This window comes from Narcine bancroftii, chromosome 2 (assembly GCF_036971445.1).
Source record: "Narcine bancroftii isolate sNarBan1 chromosome 2, sNarBan1.hap1, whole genome shotgun sequence".
Classification (NCBI taxonomy): domain Eukaryota; kingdom Metazoa; phylum Chordata; class Chondrichthyes; order Torpediniformes; family Narcinidae; genus Narcine; species Narcine bancroftii.
The window spans coordinates 82,522,884-82,542,191 of record NC_091470.1 but is presented as its reverse complement, the minus strand read 5'-3'; the positions used below and the strand labels follow the sequence as shown (position 1 = coordinate 82,542,191).

Sequence of the window (19,308 nt, the reverse complement as noted above, 5' to 3'; positions counted from 1 at the left end):
TCAGGGACGTGATGGTGAAGCCATACCTGACCCGTCAGCAGCTGTCTACATTCATAAACAAGACACAGAGGGATGCCCGTTTGAATGATTTTCTCTTTCCTTTAATTCAACACGAACAAACCCAGAAGCTGATAGAGAAGTATGAACCGAACAGAATTAATGCAAATAAAGGTCAGTTCCCTGGAATTCCCAATGTTCTCGGGTAAAAAACCACTTCTATTTATGTATGGTGAAAGACCCAAGGTAGAAAAGGTCAGTGTGTTCACATGAACTCAACACATTCCTGAATCAGGGTGATAAATGCTTAATAACCTGTGCTGCTCCCCTCTCTTGTTAATTGTGTTTGTGGTATCAATGGAGGGGGGTGTTCCCTCGGGGTTGGAGGAGGCATTTCTGGAAAGACAGATGGGCATCATTTTAATTGGCCTGGCATTAAACTAGTTAGCAAAAAGGGTCCATCCCAGGTCCCAGCATGTTGGGAGAAGGGATACTTTGGCACAGTGAGGCAGGGATAATGTGAAGGTGGCAACAATAGCTGGGGAAAGGCTGCGCCCCCTCCCTTCAATGCCCTGTCACCAGTCCGAAGGCAGAGTGATGGGACGTGCTGGACCTGCCTGGATGAGTGCGGCTCTGTCAGAGGGAAGACTGAGGTGGGGAGTGCAGGGAAGGTCCTGCTAGAGTGGCAGGTAGTAATAAATCTTGCCTCTCAGCAGAGGAGAGGGCTTGAGCAGGATATCCTTTTCACCCAGAGGGTAGTTTAAACTTGGAATAATGATACAAAGTGTATCGCCTGCTGCTTGTTTCCACTGGAGAAGAGTATGTAAAGTCCAGACTTCAAGGCTCTGGGACAGGATTCTGACGACCTTGTACACAAACTAGCCACTCTCACCCAGTAACTGAACATCGACAAATCACTAACTTGGTGACACATAAACTTCTGAGTTGCTATCGTCTTTACTGAGCTGAAAGGTTAATTCTGTTTCTCTCTACAAAGATGGTCTGGATGACTGTTCTTTTACAGATGTGCTGAGGTGTTTTATATGAATGTTGGCACTGTGTTGCTGCCACAAAGCAACACATTTCGTGGCTTGATCATGACCATAAATTTTGATTCTGAATATGAAATAATGAAAGGGAGTGAAGGTCGGTGGAGGATGTGGAGGGAGCAGGGGTGAGGGGTGTGTGGGGCTCGGATGAGGGATAGAATATAGTGGATTAAGTGGGAGTGAAGGAGGAAGGGAGGGAATGAGTGAGAAGAGATGCAATTTACCAGGACATTGCCTGGATTAGAGGACATGTCTTCTGAGGCAAGGTTGGCAAAGCTGGGACTTTTCTCTTTGGAGCGAAAAGGATGAGAGGGACTTGATCGAGGTCTACAAGATTATGAGAGGCATAGATAGGTTGGACAGCCAATAGCTATTTCCTAGGGTGGGAATAACAACCACTAGAGGACATATGTATAAAATTAAGGGAGGGAAGTATAGGGGAGACATCAAGGGCTTTTTTTTTATACAGAGAGTTGTTGAAGCCTGGAATGCCTTGCCAGGAGTGGTAGTAGAGGCTAAAACATTAGGGACCTTTAAAAAAACACTATTAGATACGCACATGGCGAAAGGAGAGGGCTATAAGGTAGGGAGGGTTTAGCACTTTTATATGGTTTGGCACAACATGGGGGGGGCCTGAAGGGCCTGTACAGTGCTGTAATGTTATAATGTTTAATGTTTTAATGAGGTGTGAGGGAGGAAGTGGGGGTGTGAGGGAGGGAGTGGGGGTGTGAGGGAGGGAGTGGGGGTGTGAGGGAAGATGGTGGGGACGTGAACGAGTCGGGTGTGAGGGAGGCAGTGGTGCTGTAAGGGAAAGTGGAGGGGATGCAAGGGAGGGAGTGGGGATGGAAGGGAGTGGGGGTGTGAGGGAAGATGATGGGGATGAGGGAGTGGGGCTGTGAGTGAAGGGCAGGAGATTGAAGGAGGAGGTGGGGAGGGTCTGGGGGTTAAGGAGTGTAGTGGGTGGAGCAGGTATGAGGTGGAGGTTGAGTGATTTGGGACAGAGGCAGGTTGTGAGAAAGGTCAGTCCCTGCAGAAGTATATCTACTCAGGGACGACCGGCACACTCTATTGTATCTGAACTGGGGAAAAGTCTCTGAGTAACCACATCTGATGGGTTTGGGGTCCTGTTAAACCCTTTGATGTCACTCCATTCTGACCTGGTCCACCTTTGCTTCCCCCACAGGTCACTTGTCACTGGAGGGACTGACCTGGTACCTGTCTGGCCCGGAGAACAGCCTGACTTTCCCAGAAAGACTGACTGTTTATCAGGATATGATGCAGCCTCTGTCACATTACTTCATCAATTCCTCACACAACACCTACCTCACTGGTAATGCAAGGAACTTCAAGCAAATCCTCAACACAGCAGGGGTAGGGTATGGGGAGAAAAGGATCTGTCAAAATTCACCCCCTTTATTAGAAAGAAAATAGCAATCCTGAAGATGTGCCTCTTGAAGGCCACTGGAATGCCAGTGTTTGACTGAGGCGTGCAGCACAGAAACAGGCCCTTCATCCATCTCATCTATGTTGACCTCATCTCCCATGCCTACATTTGTCCCTTTCCCTCTAAACCTCTCATGTCCACGAACCTGCCTCAGTCTCTCAACCAGTGCAAGTTGGGTTATGAAGAGATGGCAGGAACACTTCCTTTGAGTCCATTTGGACGGTTCACAACCTTGATATCACAGTGTGGTCCTCACACACACCTTGCAAGCCCATTTCTGAAGCAACACTCAGTGTGGCTTAATCTCAGCTCATCTATGGCTGAAATCCCATCGACACCTTTATTATTAGGATTGTGGGGAACAGGAGGGGAGGTGGAGCAGATCAGCCATGATCTTATTGGATGGGTGAGCATGCAACGGCTTTCTCCTCCTCCTCTTTCTTTATCCTTGCCTATTCCAATAACCTCCTCTGTAATATGAGATCATCCAAACCTTTGCTGACATTTTCTCAACAACCCTGTGTTTGCTGACCTACTTTAGTTTTTGCTCTTAAACTGCACCACACCCATGTCTTTTCCTTTCCATGCAATCTCTGGCCTACAATCCTCCATTTGCATGCAAATGCACCAATCAGGAGTAAGAGGAGGCCATTAAGGGCCCATTAAACCTGTTCCACCTGATTGCAACCTTAGCTTTGCATTCCCATTGCCTCTACCACTTCCTAGTTTTATCAAGAATCAATCTGGTACTGCCTTGAACATATTGAAAGATTCTGCTTTGAGGAAGAGAGTTCCAAAGTCTCTGAGAGAGAAGAAATGTCCTCATCTCAGCTTTAAACACTTAACTTTTAAACAGTGCTTCTCATTCTAGATTCTCCCACATCCACCCTATTAAGACTTACAAGATCCTTTTATTCCTCTCACACTTTCCAAAACTCCAGTGGTTACATAAGATAACAAAATTTTTCAAAAGGTTTGCTTCCTAAAAACAAATTGGGGATTGCATTAGACAACTTCAAGCTGAACACAAAGATAATATCAGATTTGTTGTATCTCGTAGGAAGTTGAAGAAACACTAAATTAACTTTTATTGAATTTAGCATGTTTAATCACATAATGATGCTGACACATTGTGTTAGTTCAACTGACCTAAAATTGCCAATTTTCATTTGTACTCAGCATCTGATGCCTCTCATGTCAGTGTCCATTCATGAATTCCAGTTGTCCTGATAATGCTTTTCCACGGTGGCAATGTCCTGGTGAAACCTTTCACCACATTCGTCACTGACTTCACCAAGATCAGCAGGGAAGAAGCCCAAAGTGCGAATGCAGATGAATTTTCAATGACATGTTGCAACTTTATGGTTTTGTCAGCTTGAAGTAGACTTAAAATATGACAGGAAATCACAAAAATAGGATATCTAAAAAGCGGTATGTGATAGGAAAATTTTTATGGTGATTTTTGTGATCAGCAGCCCAAAATCCATTAAAAAACACCCAAAAGATTGCAGGAAGCAAAATCTTCAGTCTATCTTCTCCTCTTAAAACAACCAGCCTACTCCAGGTATTAATTGATAAATCAATGTTCTCTGAAAGGTTTCTAGAGTTTTAATCTACCTCCTTAAATAAGGAGACCCATGGTGTTCATGGTGTGATCTCTTGATCAGACAGCATTCAATCAGCTCAGACTGAAGATGCACCTTTAACTCCTAATGTCCTGAACTTGAATTCCCTTCTCTAAGTGATCCAATTCTTACCTTTCTTCAGATTCTCCTTCAGGTCAGCTGTTTGACCAAATTTTTGTATTAACAAACCTAATGTTCTAGAAATTGCTTCATACAATTTGTTTTGAAGGTCACCCAAACAGTGTAGAGAGGGTCACATAAACAACACAATGATATGGCATTATTGTGAAACACTGGTCTTTCTACATACAAGGGCATTAACTAGGGGGACCAATATTGTTCACAGTAGCCCAGATGTCATTCACTTTGTGCTTTGAATAATAACATGAAGGGAGATGCAAGTTTATTGAGGAAGTTTCCACCATTATGGATAGAGGAAACAAGGAGATGTACTGGACTTGGAGTTCCAGAAGGCAGGTGACAAGATACTCCATGACAGGTTGAGTCTCAAGAGCTCACGTGTAACATGTTGGCAGGGATAGGGGATTAACTGACAGGTGGGAGGAAGTGAGTTGGGTAAAGGGGGGCATTTTCAGGTTTGTAAATCCTTAACTTGCAATTTTTAAAAAATGATAGAGCATGGTAGAAAGCCTCTCTGGTCCACAAAACCCATGCTGCCCAATTTCACCCAATTAAACTACTGATCCCATATGTTTTTGGGGGGTGGGAGGAAACCGGAGAAAACCCACGCAGGACACGGGGAGAAGGTAGAAACTCCTTACAGACAGCGGAGGGTTTGAACCTGGGTCACTGGTACTGTAATAATGTTGTGCCAACCGTGCAGGTGCTAATTGGTACTAAAGTTGCAATTATTTATTTTAACATTGAGCCAAATGGATTCAACATCTTGGAACCTTTTGATTGTCTCTCATTACAGTCCTATTTTTGTTTTTACACTCTCTCTCTCTATTTGCCTCTTGCCCTTGATTTCTTTGCCTTCTGCTTGTTTCCCCCACATTTTACTCTTCTTTCTTTCATTTCAGTTCTTGATCTTCCACCCCTAGTCACACTGCACATGTTCCCAATCCATTGATATTCCAGGGACCCTTCCGCATAAGGATTAACAAACAGCCCTGCGTGTACAGGTCCCACCTTCTCTTGTATCGGTGTCAGTGACCCAGAAACATAATGTTCCCTCCGGCCAAACCTCCTCAACCTGCATTCACCCCTCTGTTCCTATGTTCAACAGCACACAGCATGTAATCCTGAGGTTATTAAGTTTGAAGCCCTACTTGTCTCCTAACTTAAATTTTGCTTCCTTTTCTACGTATCCCTTTGCTACCAATATGGCCATTGGCTGTTCACCCTCCCATTTCAGGATGCTTCTGCATTTTTCCATCCTATCCTTAACATCTAACCTAAAGTTGTGTCTGAGGCTGCAGAGATGCCTCCATTTTTGCCTTACACTGTGTTTCCCTCACCTCCTGCACAGCTGAGCTACCCACAGTGCCACAAACCATGCTCTTGCTGGATTCTCTGGAGAGACCATCTTCCTCCAACAGTACTGGACATAGTGTATCTGTTGGAGGTGGTGATTGGGGGGCGGGGGGGGGGGTGATTGTTGGCCATGGAGATCTCTGTACAACCTGCTGCTTTCTACTCTGCCTGGCCATTCCCTTCCTGCCTGCCATTGCAGTCCTTTCCTGTGATGCGTTCACTGGACCTGCCAACTGGGTACTGCTCAGCTTGGTGCAGAATCCATCTGCCCCTCTGCAGCTGTTTTGTTTCCTGTCAGCATGAACCAGTGGTTGTACCAGTGACCTGTCCTGGTCAACTCATGTTGATGTCACAGCCAAGAAAGAATACCTGCGCCTCTACCTCCTCAGAACCCTGAGGAAAATCAGCATGTACCCTGCATCCCTCAACAACTTCTACAAGGGCACCACTGAGAGCATCCTGTCAGGGTTTATCCTGTCGAGGTTTGGGAACTGCTCCGCCCAGGACACTAAGAAACTGAAGAGAGCTGTGAATGTGGCACAGGGCATCACACAAACCTGTTCTGCCAGCTGGACTGCTCGCAGAACAAACTTTCTCACTGCATGTTGGGACACGTGATAATAAATTTGAATATCAGAGGTGCTGCTACATTCCCCCACTGTGCACGAGCTCTGAATTATCCCTCATTTGTTCTTCTAGATTAAAGAATACTAATTATGACTGGGATCTTATTTCACTCCAAACATATTGTAATAAAAACAATTCTTCCCCATAAACCACGATTCTTCCCCGTAAACGAAACAACTTCAGAAATAGAATAAATTCTCCAAAGGAAGCTATAGCATTTGCTCAAGAGCTGCCAATTACTCAGTTTCAACAGAGACGTAGTCCGCCGCGATCTCTAAGGAGACAAGAGATGGAAGAAAAGAGCCGTGCTCCAAGAAGGAATGGTTGTAATGGTGACTCGGCAATTGGAGTTGATTAAAAGAAGAGTTGTTTTTTTTTTCTAATGTTTTTTTTTAAAAAAAGGAATATTAAATAATGATGATGTTAGTTTAAGATGAAGTGAGAGTTGTGGGAGTGAACTGGATGGGCACTATTTCCTGAAAGTCATCTGCTACCTGTGAGTTATCTCACACCCATTTTTTTTTGGGAGTTACCACATTGTGCGGTTTAGACGGGAGGGGGTATTTTTAACCTCCTACCCATTTTTTTTCCTTTTTTTGTATTATTAGATTAAAGAGTGAAGGGTTTTTTTTTGTGTTTATAAAGAAAAGCATAAGAAAGTATTTGATTGTTTAAAAAACTAAAAATTGATGTGGTTATTTTTGTAAAGTTTATTCAGTAGATAAGGAATATTTGAAATTTAAATGTTAATGGGATGGATAAGTTTTTTAAATATTTTTTCTTTAACTTTAAGGTGAAAGGAGTGGTAATTCTGGTGTATATTATTTTGCTATTTTAGTTAGAGAACGAAGGGAATAATGGTGAAAGTTATAAATTGAATTGTACAATTCTTAATGCTTGAATTTTGTTTGTGGTTTATGCTCCATTTGTTGAAGATATAGATTTTGTGGTAGATGTGTTTTTATTATTTGGATATCTGAATTTTAACGTAATGATTGGGGATATTTAAATGTGGTATTGGAGCTTTTATTGGATAATTATTCAAGAGTAAAAGGGAAAAATGGTGGAAGAGTACTAAAATTGAATTGTACAATGTTTAATGAGGTTTGAATTTTGTTTTAAGATGGTGGTTTATGTGACTAATATGATGATAGATGTGAAGTTAGTTGATATTTGGTGAAGGTTTATCTCTATAGAGAAAGTTTTTTTTCATCTTTTTTTTCTCATGCTACAATTTTTTTTAAAGAATTGATTATTGTTTAAGAATTTTTGATAGACAATGTTACTAACTTTACTAATTTTTTATATTAAGTTTGAGTTAAATATATGTTTCATCTTAACTCTGTTTGTTAAATATATGCATTTAAGTTTCATTTAAATATGTTTTTTAAGTCTGATATCTTAGTATTAACTACTTTTCTTTTTGTTAGTATTTTAATCGGTTATGTTTTTGTTTTTTTTTGTAAGTGGGTTTTTTTCTCACATATTATTAACTTTATTAATTCTTCACTCTATTTTGGGGGGGAAAGAGGGGGTTGGACTAATTTGAGTTGGGTTATTAATGTGTAATCATTATTGGGGAGGGTATAGTTTATTTAGATTACTGATACTGTATTGAAATTTTATTATTTTGTTCTTAATTTTTTAAAATGTAATTCTATATGTTATTCATGTTATAAAATCTTAAATAAAGTTTAAAAAAAAGAAATAGTATAAATAATTCAAGATTCCAATCAGCAGTGTTCCCAGAGACCTGCCACTTTAAATCCTGATGTCTGCTCTGGAGTCCCACCTCCTGATTGGTGAGGAGATGCACACTGACCTTCTGCTGTCAAGAATGTACCCTTTCCCCATGTATTCAATTCCCTCACCTCCTCAGGTGCCGTTTGCAGCTCTACACCACCCGTTTAAGCATCTTGGAACTTGTTCTTTCTCCCTCTTCGGTCTGCTGAAGCCATTCTTCACCCCACACTGCTTGGCACCTCTGGAAGAAGTAGCACTTGTGTCATTAGACTGTCCATTTAAGGACTCCCTCCTGAGGCATGTTCTTATTTAAGGTCGGTTTAGAAAATTCAGACCATATGGACACTTAAAAAAAAAAGCATTAATTTCCTGCATTGAACTGCTATTTTTTTTGCCAGAAGGTAGTCAATCTGTGGTATTTGTTGCCATTAGTGGTTGTGGAGGCCAAGACGTTGGGTGTATTCAAGGTAAAGACTGATAGGTTCTTGATTAACCAGGGCATTAAAGGTTGTGGGGATAAGGCAGAGAAGTGGGCTTGTGGGAAAATAGATTAGTTATTATTGATTGGCAGGGAAGACTCAATGGGCTGAATGCTCTATTTTTGCTCCTATATCTTTTGGTCTTTAGCTCTCCCATTTCAGAGCAGAATGTGCCTTCAGTGTACTCATCAATAAATATGTGTACTCAGCGGTCGTGGGCGCAGGTACTGTGTAACACTGATGAACATGATGAATTATGTTCCTGTTGAGCATCTGAGTTCAGTCAAGGAATCCTTATATTTCTACCTTTGATGCTGGTCTTCTCTGATGTCTACTCTCACTCTTGGCAGGCGGGCAGTTCTCTGGGATTTCCTCTCCAGAGATGTATCGCCAGGTCCTCCTTGCTGGATGTCGTTGTCTGGAACTCGACTGCTGGAAAGGACGACCCCCGGATGAAGAGCCCATCATTACGCACGGTTATACCATGACATCCGAAATTCTGTTCAAGGTAATCTTACTAGTGCTTTGTGCTGCAAGAGTATAATAAAATCTAGGTGGTAGTTTTTGGTTGAACAAATTTCAAGCTCATTGATTTTTGAGTAATATACTGGCGTAAACTGAGCATTAGATAACTGAGAGAACATAGAGACTGGAGATGGAAGTTTCTGGGAAGGAAAGCTGTGAATAGCAGCATGCCATGGGGATCGATGACATTCCAACCATTCCCCATCTAATTGATAACTTGGATGAGGTGATCAAGTATAACATACCCAATTCTGCTACTGGCGCAAAAGCAAGATGCCTGTGTGGACTGTGGGGAAGGTGCAGAGGGGCTTCAGAGGGATTTTGGCATTCCAGATGGAAGATCAAGGGCATTGCAAATGAAATGTAATGTGGAAGATGGTGAGGTTATCACTTTTGAGGAAACAATAGAAAGGTGAGTTAAAAGGGTTTGGAGGGATATCACGCAAAGGCAGGTAAATGAAGTTGATTTTCATGAAGCACTGCCTCGAAGGCCTGAATGGTCTTCTTGTGCCTGTTACTGAATGCCAGCATGTGACCAGCTGCTAATAAATACCAACATCTGTCTGAAATACAAATGTTACCAATGTTTCCTCTTCCAGGATGTGATTGAGGCGATTGCAGAGAGTGCTTTCAAGACCTCAGAGTACCCGGTCATCCTGTCCTTTGAGAATCACGTTGACTCGTAAGTAAAATCAACTCTTTGATCTGAGCTTTTGATTGGAAGACAATAGGATCAGAGAGCAGATGTACATAGAGCGCAGGATGTGAGCAGCTCTTAAGATGCCACTCACAGCTTTTCATCAACCCAACCAAGTTGATGTCGTTCAATACACCTCCCAATATTTTCCTGCCAGATTTGTGCAGCAGGATACTGCAGTCAATTGGCTCTGCATTGAGCAGGCAATTCCACTGGTTCACTCAGGACTGATTCATCACATCAGATCTCTGTCCATTTTGCAGCCAATTGCTGTCATTTTCTGCACCCCATGTCAAAAGTTTTATTCATATTATTGTATGGTGATATCTGTTATATGTATAGCAACAACACATGCAACGAGAACCAGTGTGTATCAGGAAGGGGCTGATCTAACCAGCATAAGTCTACCAACACACAAAGTCAAAGATTTTAAGACAAACCTCAAGGCCCTTCATCTGAATTCATACAGTACTTGTAATGAAATAGAAAAGTTAACAGCTCAAATAAAAATAAATGGGTGGGAACTGATGGCCATCACAGGGATGTGGTTGCAAAGTGACCAAGGCTGGAAACAGTCCTTTCAAGTGAAGCAACACCTCACATGAATCTGTAGGGGCCATTTACTCCAAATGCAGCCTCCTCTATATTGTTGAGACTGGATGCAGATTGGGAAATTGCTTCATTGACACCTTTGCTGCAACCAGTGGCCAATCACTTCAATTTCGTACCCCACTACCACACTGACATGTCTGTCTATGGCCTCATGTACTGCCTAGAACAACACCTTATATTCTGTCTCAACAGACTCCAACCAGATGGCATCACTACTGACCTCCAATTTCCGTTAAGCCTAACCTCCGGACTCTCTATTTCCCAACCCTCTGTCTTTCTTCTTCCAGCTCCCCACCCATTTCTTCTCCGATCATAATTCTCTCCCCCCATCACTTCTCAGCTTCTTTCTCTTTGACCCTCCCACTTGTATCCATCTATTACCTCTTGCTTGTTAGCCTTTGCTCCTCCCTCTACCCCTTCCCCCTGCCCCACCTTTTTATTTGGCTTTATCTGCCTGATCTTCAACTCTCCCGAAGAAGGGCTCAGGACCGAAATGCTGACTGCCTTTGACTTTTTCTGGATGCTCTATGACCACCTGAGTTTCTCCAGCACCCAGGTGCAAAACTGGGAGCTGAATATTCAGGTTTTTTAAAAAATATTTCAAAAGGCAGCAAGAAAAAAAGGTTAATAAAGAACAAGATCACAGGAGTGGATTGGAATGTAACTGTCTTGAAAGGACAAGATGTAGAATTAGTGTGGCCGAGATGAGTCACTGATGGGAGTAAGACTTAGGGCCCCCAATAGCAATTGCAGCTTACAAGAAAGGTTTTGCAATGATTGGGGGAAACTAGAATTATCATATAGATTGGACTAGGGCAACCTTCAAGACAAGTTCTTTGAATGTATTCAGGAATGCATTGAAGCAGATTACTTCAGATCCGATATTATGTAATAAGAGAATTAATTAATGATCTCAAAGTAAAAGTGATCACACATAATAGAATTGCAGATTCAATATGTGGGCAAGAAATTTGGATCTGAAAACTTGTGCTCTAACTTAAAACAAAAGCAACCGTAGTGGCGTGAAGACAAAGTTGGCTGAAGTGAATTGGCAACATAGATTCCAGGGTAAGCAGGTGGATCATCAGTGGCAGGCTCTTACACAGATATTTCTTCATTCAGCTGAGATGTATTCTGGTGTGAAAGAAAGGTTTTCAGAGAAAGGTGCTTCATTTGTGGCTAAGGAAGTTAAAGATGGTATTAGATTGAAAGTTAGTGCAGCACAACTGGCATGGTGGTTAGCACAACACCTTTACAGCGCCAGTGATTGAGACTGGGGTTCGAATCCCATGCTGGCTGCAAGGATTTTATACATTCTTCCTGTGTCTGCATGGGTTTTCCTTGGGGGCTCTGGTTTCTTCCCACCATTTGAAACATACTGGGGGTGTGGGTTGGTTGGGTGTGGACTGGGCAGCGCAGACACATGGGGCAAAATGGCCTGTTACCGTGCTGTATGTCTAAATTGAAATTAAATTAAAAGATTAATAGTGAGCCAGGAGATTGGGAAACTTGAGACAGCCAGTCCTGTTACATGAGGCAAAGAGATTAGTTTGCAGGTAATTTGAAAAGATCAGGGAATATTGGCCTTTTGTTTTATAAGGTATGGAATTAGACAATATGTTCTTGGACATCATGGCATGGGGATGATGAATGAAAATGGACAGAGACCCCTGGAGTTTTGCTGCTATCACAACATGTGTGTCACCAACACCTTCTTCCGGAACAAGGCGTGGCACAAAGCGTCATGGAGACATCCCAGGTCAAAACACTGGCACCAGCTGGACCTGGTCATTGTCAGACATGATTCACTGAACAGCATCGCCAACACCTGAGCATATCAGTGCTGACTGCGACATGGATCACTCCTTGATCATCTCTAGAGTGAAGTTCAAACCAAAGAAACTCGACCGTGCCAAACAGAAGAGCCAGCTGAAAATTAGCATCAGCAAGTCATTGTCTCCTGAGAAAATCTAGAGTTTATTGAGCTACTCAACCAAATTCTTCCCAGAAACTGAGATCAGAGTGCAGAGGCAACCTGGACCTCCCTTCGCAGTGCCATCTACAATGTTGCAGGAACAATATACAGCAAAAAAGAGTGGAAGAACACTGAATGGTTTGAGGCAAACATCACGAGATGGAGCCAGTGATTGAAGGAAAATGGACAGTGCTGATCAACTACAAGCGCAACTCCAGCCAGAAGAATCTGCAGGTATTAAGAGCTGCTCACAGCAAGGCCCAGTAAACAGTGCATTGGTGTGCCAACGACTACTGGCTGCAGCTGTACGCAATGATTCAGAGTGCCTCTATGTGATAGTACAGATCTATCACCAATGTACATAGTGTATATAGTTACTGTATCTAGACTGTGCTTACAGCGATTGGCTGAGAGCTAAGCCACACCTATTGTCTGGGCCTTAAAGGGTTGTGTCCCTAGCCAGGTCGGATCATTCCGGACTGGTCGGCCACCTGTGAAGAGCTCCGGTCTTTTGCTAATAAAAGCCTTGGTTTGGATCAACAAGTCTTTGGTTCTTTCGACGAGCTCTACAATTTTATTAGCAAAAAGAATTTTTTTTGAAAGGGATGGAGCGTTTAACTCGGCCAGAAAAACTTGATATCGACCCACAGTCAGCTACAGCCTTCAAAGCCTTTAAGTTCTGGCTGCTGAACTTTGAAAACTTCCTGAGATTCATTCAGGTAGAGGAGGATAACCAGCGTCTAACAGCATTGCTGTCTATGGTGTCCTTGAGAGTCTACGAGAACATCCAGGATGAGACCACTTACACCGCAGCCATAAAGGTACTGAAGGAACTGTATGATCAACCGGTGAACAGAGTTCATGCCCGGCTCATGCTTGCGTCGAGGAAGCAACAGCCCGGCGAGTCCAGCAGGGCATATTTACAAGTATTAAAGGCATTGGGCAAGGACTGTAACTGTGTGGACAAAACTGCTGCCGAGATCACTAGCGACCTCGTCCGGGATGCCTATGTGGCCGGGCTCCGATCGAACGAAGTGAGGCTGCGTTTGCTCGAACAAGGGGTAGAAAAACTAGAGGACGTGGCCCGGATTGCAATCACAATGGAGGATGCAGCCTTAAAGTCCACCGAGCTCTCTAGGGACTGGACCCCTCGTTCTGATGTGAGTAGAGTGCCCTTCTACCCTACCCCTGACGGCCTGTCGGCTGCTGCTACCCTGCCCCGTGCGAACCCGAAATGTTATTTCTGCGGGAGGGACAAGCACAGCAGATCCCAGTGCCCAGCAAGAAAAGCCAGGTGCCAGAAGTGCCTTAAAAACGGCCACTTTGCTGCAGTCTGTAGGTCTAAAATGGCCGCCAGCAAACACAGTGCCTCGTGTGAAGCTCAACCGCCACTATCCCATTCAAACTCTTCTTCCCCAGAGCTCTCGTCCAATGAGAGCGAGGGCTCCCCTGCACGGCAACGCCTGACGTCACGGAGACGCCGAACCCGGAAGGGGAAACCCACCGTCGCAACCATGGTGATGGCCTGACTCCCGCTTCCCATTCGCTGTGGCCTGCCCAGACACCACTGCCACCTCAGTGATACAGGCCCTTCACAGTATTTTCACCATCTTCGGGTACCCCAATTCCATCCACAGTGATAGGGGGTCCTCATTCATGAGTGCAGAGCTGCAACAGTACCTTCTGGAGTGTGGTATTGCTTCAAGCAGGACCACGAGCTATAACCCATGCGGTAATGGCCAGGTCGAGAGGGAGAATGCCACCATATGGAGAGCGGTTACACTGGCTCTCCGGTCTAAAGGTCTCCCCACCTCTCACTGGCAGGAGGTTCTCACTAGTGCCTTACACTCCATCCGCTCCCTCCTATGTACTGCAACAAATGCCACCCCCCACGAAAGGATGTTCCTTTTCCCGAGGAAATCCGAATCGGGAACCACTGTACCGGCATGGCTCACCGTCCCTGGCCCTGTCCTTTTGCGACGCCACGTCCGGCACTCAAAGAACGACCCCTTGGTCGACCGAGTGACTCTACTCCACGCGAACCCACATTACGCATACGTGGAGTTCCCAGACGGGCGGGAGGACACTGTTTCGGTGCGGGACCTAGCTCAGGACGCGGTAGACCCAGCAAACCCCCCAACTCCTTATGCTCCAGGCCCCGTGCCGCAACAGAAGGACCAACAGCACCCCAATGACTCGGGCCACCCTGCCGACAAAACGACTGGGGAATTGAGCGACGGAGCAGTCGCACCCGATGAGCCCGCTGGCGACACCACTCCAGCGACCCCAATCCCGGCACCACGGCGGTCACGCCGGATGGTCAGACCCCCTGACCGCTACAGTCCTTGACCTACCCCTTCCTTTTCATTCTCTCCCTCGTTTTTGTTTTTTTTTTTCCAGGGTCAATTCTCCAAGAAGGGGTGAATGTGATAGTACAGATCTATCACCAATGTACATAGTGTATATAGTTACTGTATCTAGACTGTGCTTACAGCGATTGGCTGAGAGCTAAGCCACACCTATTGTTTGGGCCTTAAAGGGTTGTGTCCCTAGCCAGGTCGGATCATTCCGGACTGGTCGGCCACCTGTGAAGAGCTCCGGTCTTTTGCTAATAAAAGCCTTGGTTTGGATCAACAAGTCTTTGGTTCTTTCGACGAGCTCTACACTCTAATACCAGAAACACCAAAGACACGTACAAGGGCATCAAGCGAGCCACTGGAGTACCAACAAAGAAGTCAGCCCTACTGAAGACCAAGACAGGGGAAATCATCACTAATCAGGAAAAGCAGATGGAGAGAAGCCCTGGACTCCATTAAAGACTTGCCAGTATTGGTGGAACTAGGTGCAGAACCCACAGTAGAAGAACTGAGCAAAGCTATTGACGCTCTGAGCGGTGAGAAAGAGCCAGGTGAAGATTCCATACCCACAGAAATCATCAAGTGTGGGAAGCCAACACTGCTGGACTCGGTCCATGAGCTTCTCTGTCTGTGACAGAGGCCAAAATACCTCAGGATATGCGTGATAACAAGATTGTTACCCTGTATAAAAACAAGAGTGATTGAAGTGACTGCAACAACTACTGCAGCATCTCTCTGTTAAGCACCAGGGAAAGGTCTTTGCCTGAGTGGTCCTAACCCGACTGCAAACTCTTGCGGATTGCATCTACCCTGAATCTCAGTGCAGCTTCAGGGCGAAGAGATCAACAGTTGACATGATCTTTGCAGGAGAAATGCCAGGAACAGCAGATGCTCCTGGACATCACCTTCCTAGACCTCACCAAGGCTTTCGACCTTGTGACCTGGTGTGGTCTGTTCCAGCTGCTTGGGAAGGTCGGCTGCCCTCCAAAGCTGCTCAGCATTATCGCTTCCTTCCATGATAACGTGAAAGACACAGTCAACTTCAATGGATCCACCTCTGAACCATTTAAGATTCTAAGTGGAGTGAAGCAGGGCTGTGTCCTAGGGCCATCTTCTTCTCCCTGCTGCTGTCACATGCATTTCGGGATTCTGAGGATGGAGTACATCTGCACACAAGAAACAATAGAAAGCTCTTTAACTTGGCCTGTCTAAAAGTGAGAGCACGACCCGGCAAGTTCTCATCAGAGAGCTTTTGTTCACTGATGATGCAACACCGATCTCCCACACAGAAGGGCAGCTACAGAAGTTGATCAATACTTTGCCAAAGGGGTTTGGCTGATGATCAGCATCAAAAAGACCAACGTGAGGGGAAAGATGTTGCAACCACACCAACAATCCATAGCTGGGCTCCACCATCACCTCTTAATTGATGCTCAAATTGTCAAGTGCTTCTCTAAGGCTGCCACAGTGATGTCCAAACTAAGTAAGAGTTTGGAGCAACAAACAACCCACAGTGAACACTAAGCTCAAGGTATATCAGGTGTGTGTCCTCAGCACCCTGCTTTATGGCAGCAAATCATGGACAACGTATCCCAGGCAGGAAAACTGGCTTGAGAGTTTCCATCACCAATGCCTTTGACGCATTCTGGAAATATCCTGGCAGGACAGACTCATCGACACCGAGGTTCTAGATAAAGCCGGTTCCCTCAGCATGTACCTCCTTCTGTATCAGAGGTGACTTCATTGGCTTGGAGGATGGTCACATCCTGAAAGATCTGCTGTACAGTTATCTGGCTGAAGGATCTTGACCCATTGGCCGACCACAGCTGTGGTTCAAAGAGGTCTGCAAGCGTGATCTGAAACGGACTCATATCGATGTACTCAACTGGGAGCCCCTTGCTGATGAACGTGGCCAGTGGAGAAGCGTTGTCAGAAAAGGCGTGAGGAAAAGCGGACATGCCAGCTGGAGGACGAGGACACGGAGGAAGCAGAGACAACAGAGCCAGTCAACCACAACCCATCGTTCTGACTTCATCTGCAGCAAGTGTGGCAGAGGCTGTTACATTAGAGGGGGCCTCGTGAGCTATTTCAGGCACTGCTCTAAAACCAACTGACTATCCAAGGTGCTACCATTGTCTTCTGAGACAGAAGGATACGTGAAAAAAAAACCCAGAGATCAGAAGGATGGGAAACTTTGATGTAACAAATGCGGGTGAAACTACATTTATAGTGTGCACTGTCTGATCTCCATAGTTAAAGAAGGATATATTTGCATTGAAAGCAGTGGAGAGAAACTTTACTAAGTTGATTTATGGGATAGAAGAGTTACTGTATGAAGAAAGGTTGAGCAGTTTAGGTTTCTATTCATTGCTCAGATGATGCGTGATCTTATTGAAATGTGTAGAATTCTGAGGAGAATTGACAGGGTGGATGTTGAGAGGCGTTTCCAATAGTATATAGTTAGCACTGATACCCAGAATTTGACTGAATTGTGCTTCACTCTGCACATACATCTAACTCAACAAGGACAGGCAGACATAACTTGGCTATATAAATGCTGGCCCCATCTTCAACAGGGCTGAGAAACTATCAAAGCTTAACAAAAAATATTTGACATTAAGTGACTGGGTTAGAGATTGGATTTTCACAAATTCATTTGTTGTCCAATGCACAAAGCCACAAGGATAATAAAATGCATGATCCTGTGCCAGTGCCTGTCTTCCTTTGCACGGATCTCTATAATTTCAGTGCTTTTTTTCTCCAAATGTGCCTGCCTCACTCTGCCTCTCCAACACCTCAGTGTGCTTTTTTCACTTTCCATGGTATCTCTGTAATCCTGTATTATCCCTCACCCACTCAGTCCTCTCCCTGCCACTTTCCAATAGCTGTTCACAGCCTCCTCAATGTTCCCTTCTCTATCCCATCATGGCATAGAGTGCTCTCTCTTCTCTCCATCTCTCTTTCTCTCTCCCTTCCCCCAGCACCTCTCCCCCACCTCTTCCTCTGGTGCCTTCCACACTTTCTCCAACTCATGCCCCTCTATTTCCACGTCTTTTGTTTCTCTGTTTCTCTCTCATACCATTTTCTCTCTTGTGCGTGTCTCTCTCATTTCTCCCTCTCCTCGCTCTCTTCTTTCCTCTCTTCCTCCCCTCTTCCACTCTTCTTTCCACTCTCCCTTCTCCCTTCCCCTCCCTCCCACTTTTCCTCCCCTCTTCCACTCCCCTTCTCTTCTCCCTCACCCTCTCTCCCTTCCCCTCTCTTATCCCCTCTTCCCTCCCTTTCCCCTTTCTCCTCTCATTCTCTATCTCTGAATCTCGTGCTGCCCTCTTCCTCCCAGACCCTTCCTCCTTTCAATATATGTCTGAATTGTTATGTTAAATTTTAAACAGCCCAAAGCAGCAAGCTAAGATGGCAGACTACTGCCGAACAATATTTGGTGATATGCTACTAACAGAGACCATGGAAACATACCCAGTAAGTATGGTCTGGCATTGCCAGAGGGTATGGGGTTATATGGTGCATTTGCAGTGCTGGTAATGGGTATGATGCAGGGCACTCTGCATTGTGGTAGCTCTTCATCTGTGCTTAGTGTGTTCTTGAAACAGCTTGGAGTGGTCACAGGATTGTATGCAGGGCATTCACTAAACTTTACCTCTGGCTTTGTATGCAGGGCATTCACTAAGCTTTACCCCTGGCTTTGCAATTCTGATGTCCCACACCTGAAATGTTAATCATTTGAAATCTGGATGAAGAAAAAGAAGATGATTGACTCTGGAACTTTCCCCATTATTGAGTGATCTCCCAGTGATGTTAAGTAATTAAGTAAGGATTTATTGGTGCCACCCATAGGAGTTAGAGTGCTAGCTTCCACTTTCAACAATACCTTGTTCTCACATTAACTCCAATCTATCAGTCACCCCTGACCCACTCCAGTTTGCCTACTGCTGCCACAGGTCCACAGCAGATGCCATCTCCTTGGCCTTACACTTAGCCCCAAAACACCTGGACAACAATGACACCTACACCAGTCTACTGTTCATTAACTATAGCCCTGCTTTCAATACAATTGTACCAAACAAACTCATCCCCAACTCTATGACATTGGTCTCAGCATCCCCTTATGTCATTGATTCATGGCTCCCAGTTCTGCAAGTTACAACCAGTGAGAACTGGTGACAGCATCTCCTTCATGAACATCGTCAACATGGGGCCCCACAAAGCTGTATCCCCTACTATACTCCCTGTACACCCATGACTGTGAGACAAAACACTACTCCAACACTATCTATAAATTTGTAAATGTCAACACTGTCATGGATGACACCACCATGGAGGTAGGATCTCTAATAATGCGTCAGAAATCAGAAGAGGGGGCCTGGTGTCAAAACAACAACCTCTCCCTCAATGTCAGCAAGAACAAAGAGCTGGTAATAGACTTCATTTCCTGGTCCACATCAACAGGTGGAGACAGTAGATTTAAGTCTTGAAGAATTAACATCTCCAGTGATCTGTCCTGGTTCACCTTCGTCGATGCATCAGTGACATACTTACTCAGAGGTCTGAGGAAATTTGGCATGTCTCCTTTACCCTTAACTTCTACAGGTGCACCATTGAAAGCATCCTGTCAGGGTGTATCATTGCATGGGATGGGAACTGCTCCGCCCAAGACCACAAAAAACCT

At 44.6% G+C, this 19,308-nt stretch overlaps 1 protein-coding gene across 1 annotated transcript in view; it reads left to right on the top strand.

Moving 5' to 3' along the window:
- LOC138752888 (1-phosphatidylinositol 4,5-bisphosphate phosphodiesterase beta-2-like) overlaps positions 1-19,308 on the top strand; it is a 129,164-nt gene that overhangs the window by 23,151 nt on the left and 86,705 nt on the right. The window contains exons 9-13 of the mRNA XM_069915499.1: positions 5-171; positions 2,230-2,376; positions 8,812-8,969; positions 9,586-9,668; positions 18,017-18,101. Of these exons, the coding sequence (XP_069771600.1) occupies positions 5-171; positions 2,230-2,376; positions 8,812-8,969; positions 9,586-9,668; positions 18,017-18,101 (640 nt within the window). The remainder of the gene's footprint in view (positions 1-4; positions 172-2,229; positions 2,377-8,811; positions 8,970-9,585; positions 9,669-18,016; positions 18,102-19,308) is intronic.